The sequence below is a fragment of the Nicotiana tomentosiformis genome, chromosome 2 (assembly GCF_000390325.3).
Source record: "Nicotiana tomentosiformis chromosome 2, ASM39032v3, whole genome shotgun sequence".
Classification (NCBI taxonomy): Eukaryota; Viridiplantae; Streptophyta; class Magnoliopsida; order Solanales; family Solanaceae; genus Nicotiana; species Nicotiana tomentosiformis.
In genome coordinates this window covers 32,060,443-32,064,869 of record NC_090813.1, presented here as the reverse complement: position 1 = coordinate 32,064,869, position 4,427 = coordinate 32,060,443, and the positions used below count along the sequence as shown (strand labels likewise).

At 40.3% G+C, this 4,427-nt stretch overlaps 1 protein-coding gene across 1 annotated transcript; it reads right to left on the bottom strand.

The window, feature by feature from the left end:
• Positions 1 to 2,225: 2,225 nt before the first annotated feature.
• LOC138904569 (uncharacterized) lies at positions 2,226 to 4,070 on the bottom strand. Its single transcript, XM_070193074.1, has 5 exons — positions 3,760 to 4,070; positions 3,035 to 3,540; positions 2,614 to 2,738; positions 2,452 to 2,514; positions 2,226 to 2,366 (listed from the first exon to the last, which is right to left on the bottom strand). Exons 1-5 carry the CDS (start codon positions 4,068 to 4,070, stop codon positions 2,226 to 2,228), a joined length of 1,146 nt encoding a protein of 381 aa, XP_070049175.1.
• Between the last annotated feature and the right edge of the window lie 357 nt (positions 4,071 to 4,427).

Here is a 4,427-nt window from a genome sequence, read left to right as displayed (position 1 = left end):
TTGCATACTCTCTGATCTTTGACTGCAAGTTCAGCTCTGCGGCCGCACAATTCATGTGCGGTCCGCACATTGCTAAAAGGTCTGCTATATTTTTCTTCTTGTTGTGTGTCCACAGATGGAATTCTACGGACTGCACATTTGTGCTTCTGCACCCTTTATTGCCTTGTACTTCGAAATACTCCTTTTTGAGTGGATTTTATCTCGAGAGACCAAATTTCCAATATTCCTGCAATTTATCATAATTTTATTAGTTCCGGGAACATAATTCAATACTTTTTGACTAAAACAAAAGCTAAAAGGTGCTAATAAGCAGTCAAAATTCCCACTTATAACCTCTCACAAACTTAAGTCTTTGCTTGTCCTCAAGCAAATAAATTAGTTCTCACCTCCAAAAGTTAAGGTTCATTTCAGCGAGTTAAAGGTGAGACATCCACACATCAGTTAGGACCAACAATTACTCACACCACTCACGTATTATCAACAAGGCGATAATTCAAACATTCATGCACATATAGTTCTAATGTGACATTTGAGCTTCAAGAATTGACTTTACTCATCAAGGATTCTTGCTCTATCATGTAGGTCATGGTGGTTTCCAAACTCTTCCTTCTCTACTTTCCATTTTTCTAGCTCACTTAAGAAATTTAGCACTCAATCCAAAGATTTATGAAAGGTTCACTCATCTCTCTCAAGAGAATATCGCAAGTACAGCTTCAAGTACCATACATTTTCCCCTCATGTAGATCGCCACTAATGTAAGCTCACTCGGCTTGAAATCAAGTAGGACTTCTTTCGAGATATAATGAAGGCTTTTGGATTAGGGTCAGATACAGTATGGGTGAGTGGTTACACCTTTCCTTAAGAACTCCATCTTTTATTTCTTGGCTCACACTTTGCCAATTCTTAGAGGCACTTTCTTTTCATTGGGGACTAGAGAGACTTAACATCATTCTTTCTTGATCATTCCATTATTTTTCTCCCTTGTTAATTTCTCCATGTTTGGGATTATTAGCTCTTTTTGAATCCATTCAACCCTTCCACTCATTCACTTTTTGCATCTTTCTTTTTGTTCTTTTCTTTTCTTTCCTTCTCTTCTCATTAAGATCATTTCTTTTCTATTTTTGTGTCTTGATACCTTTATCAAGTTCCTCGTCTCTCCCACAAACTTACATTTTGAGCCATTTGTTTCACAAGAGTGTTAAGGAAACCTCGGGTGCCAAGAGATGGTCACGACAAAATGGGTAATGGCTTGTAACATGGTTATCAAATAAGAAAAGCTAGAGGCTCAAAGGGGTTGACTAGAGATAATGATATTGGTTGGTAATAGAAGACTCAAACGGGCCAAGGAGGGCTTACAATCACTTTTCAAACCAAGCAAAACATAGAATTTTGCCTTGAAATACACTCGGGGCAAGTTATGGATCCTTCGCACCGATACTTGGACTAGCAACAATTCATCTCACACCTCATGCAATCGGATTGTTAAAGAGGACAGAGTCGAGGGCTCACAATTACCACATTCAAGTTTAAAGATCACTATGATCCAATTAAACCACTCAATGATTGCCAAAGTCAACACAAGAGTCACAAAAGTCACTAAATAGAGCTATTTATTTGAAAAACCTTATCTCTAACCATAAGCACGTAGTTAAGTCTGTTAGTACCAATTAAAACATGGTTGACTCTTCGAGCATGACTTAATTAGGTCTTTTTATTCATTACTACTACTATTATTATCTAAATATAAAAATAGACTCATTCCCTTAAGAAGGTTGTCACGCCATCCATCGTTGGGACAAGTCACTCGGTTCACACAACAACTACCTTTAGAAAGAACCGTGGTATTAAAAAAATCAAAGTCTTATTATCTACTAAAATATAAAAGAAGCTATTAAATCAAACAAAGAACTAATAAAGAAACAAAAATAAAGAAGCTAATAAGAAAAAACTACTAAAGGTAGAATGAATATACATAATGAGAGAAAAAGAAAGTATGTACATAATAAGAAAAGAGAAAATAATATCAAGTTATTACAGGCCAAATGTCTCAGAATATATCAAATATAATCAATAAACTCCACCCCCCGAATAAACATAAGCATTGTCTCCAATGCTTAACAAAATAAGAGTAAAAAGGGGAAAAGAGTGAAGAAAACTCCATATGGCTCCTTGGACATCTCTGTGTCCCCGGCAATGTCACCGCCCGTAGGATCATCCAACTAAATCTAATCATCCTCTACTTTTGGTATGGATGGGTTGGCGAATATCTGATGTACTGCCTTGGCAGTATCGGCAGCAAGGTCTGGCTCCTTAGACTGGCCAGTCGGTGCCACCGGTGCTATTGGCGCTGTAGGATCTGGGCCTAACTGGTGTGGGTCAATCAGCATGTCAAATGGAAGATCTCCGCCTGTAGCAAGCCTGGTCACCTATCTCCGGAACTTGTCCACTGACTTCTTGCTGGCTTGGGACTTTCTTATCTTCTTTACTTATTTTCCCAACTCTTTGATCCCTAACCTGTGTTGTACAAAGGTAGTCATAATAGTGTTCTGGATATCAAGGAGCTTAATTACCTTAATGTACGCTTCTGCTAACCTCCAAGTACCTCTATATCACCTCCCTCGGTACTTTGTCATAATCCTTATCAAGGTCAATGAACACTATGTGCAAGTCTTTTTTTCTCTCCCTATACTGCTCCACCAATCGCCTTACAAAGTGAATGGCTTTTGTAGTTGACCGTCCTGACATAAATCTGAACTAGTTCTCAGAGATAGATACACGTGTCCTCACTCTCTTCTCCACCACCCTCTACCAAATATTCATAGTATGACTCAGCAGCTTGATACCTCTATAGTTGTTGCAATTCTGGATATCACCTTTATTTTTGTACAACGAAATCATCAAACTCCACCTCCAATCTTCGGGCATCTTCTTTGTCTTGAAAATGAGTTAAACAAGCTAGTAAGCCACTCCAAGCCTACCATACCCGCTTCTTTTCAAAGTTCCACCGGGATCTCGTCAGGCCCAATCGCCTTACCCCTGCTCATCTTCCGTATTGCCACATCAACCTCCTCACACTTAATACGCCTATAAAACCCAAAATCCCCCTGACTCTCTGAGTTCTCCAACTCACTCAGTACAATGTTCATATCCTCTTCCTCGTTCAAGAGTCTATGGAAGTACTCTTGACATCTACGCCTGATACACGCCTCTTCCACCAATACTTTACCATCTTCGTCTTTGATGCACCTCACTCGATCCAGGTCCCGAGCCTTCCTCTCCCTAATCTTGGCTAACTTGTACAGCTTCATATCCCCTCCTTTCCCCCCAAGATTTTCATACAATCTTTTAAAAGCTACAGTCTTAGCCGTCGTGACCGTGAGTTTCGCCTCTCTCCTTTCCTTCTCATAGCACTCGCTATACGACCTCCGTTTTTCTTTGTCTGTGCTCCCTACTAGCTTTAAATACGCCGCTTTAGCTTTCACTTTTCCTTGGACCTCCCCATTCCACCACCAGTCTTCTTTTGTGGCCACTCGAGTAACCCTTTGAGACCCATAACACCTCCATAGTAGCTTTCCTAATGCAGTTTGATGTCGTGGTCCACATACTACTCGCGTCCCCACTACTCTTCCAGGCCTCCATAGCCAACAGCTTCTCCCCCCACTCCTGAGCCTTTTCCTTAGTCAAGGCTCCCCACCTGATCTTAGGTTGGCCGCACACCGCTCTCTTCTTCCTTGCTCCTTTGACCTCCAAGTCCATTACCAAGAGCCTGTGCTGAATCGACAGACAATCACTAAGGATAACCTTACAATCCGTACAAAGGCCCTCATCATCTCTCCTGATGAGAAGATAATCAATCTGAGTCTTTGCAACCCTACTCCGGGAAATGACCAAGTTTCCTCCCTTTTCTTAAAACCCGTGTTATCTAGCACCAAGTCAAAAGCTTTAGCAAATTCCAACAACGAATTACCACCCTTGTTCCTAACCCCGAAAACGAACCCGCCATCGACCTCGTCATAACCCCTAGCCGTCTCCCCAACATGACCATTAAAGTCACCCCCATAAAAAAACATGTTTCCTGGAATTCTAGCTAAAAACCTTTTACGTAGAACTCAAAGTAAATTTTATAAAAGATTGCTTTGCCTCACCCGAAGAAGCGATATGCAAATACTACAACCAAAGAGGAGTACTACTAAAGAAAATTCACTCAATTCGCATTAATTATCCTGTACTTGAAGTAATATTGTGTGGCTGCAATAAATTGACACAAACAGTCTGCTTTCAGCTTTATAATAGCAAGTTTTGCCACCAATTGTTTGAGACAATTCTTTCAACTATTGAAAGAAAGGCAAAGACAAAAAATGAGACTGCGCAGTTTTTTTTGTACACGAGTTAAATCACGATGAACCAAACATGTGACATGGTTCCCT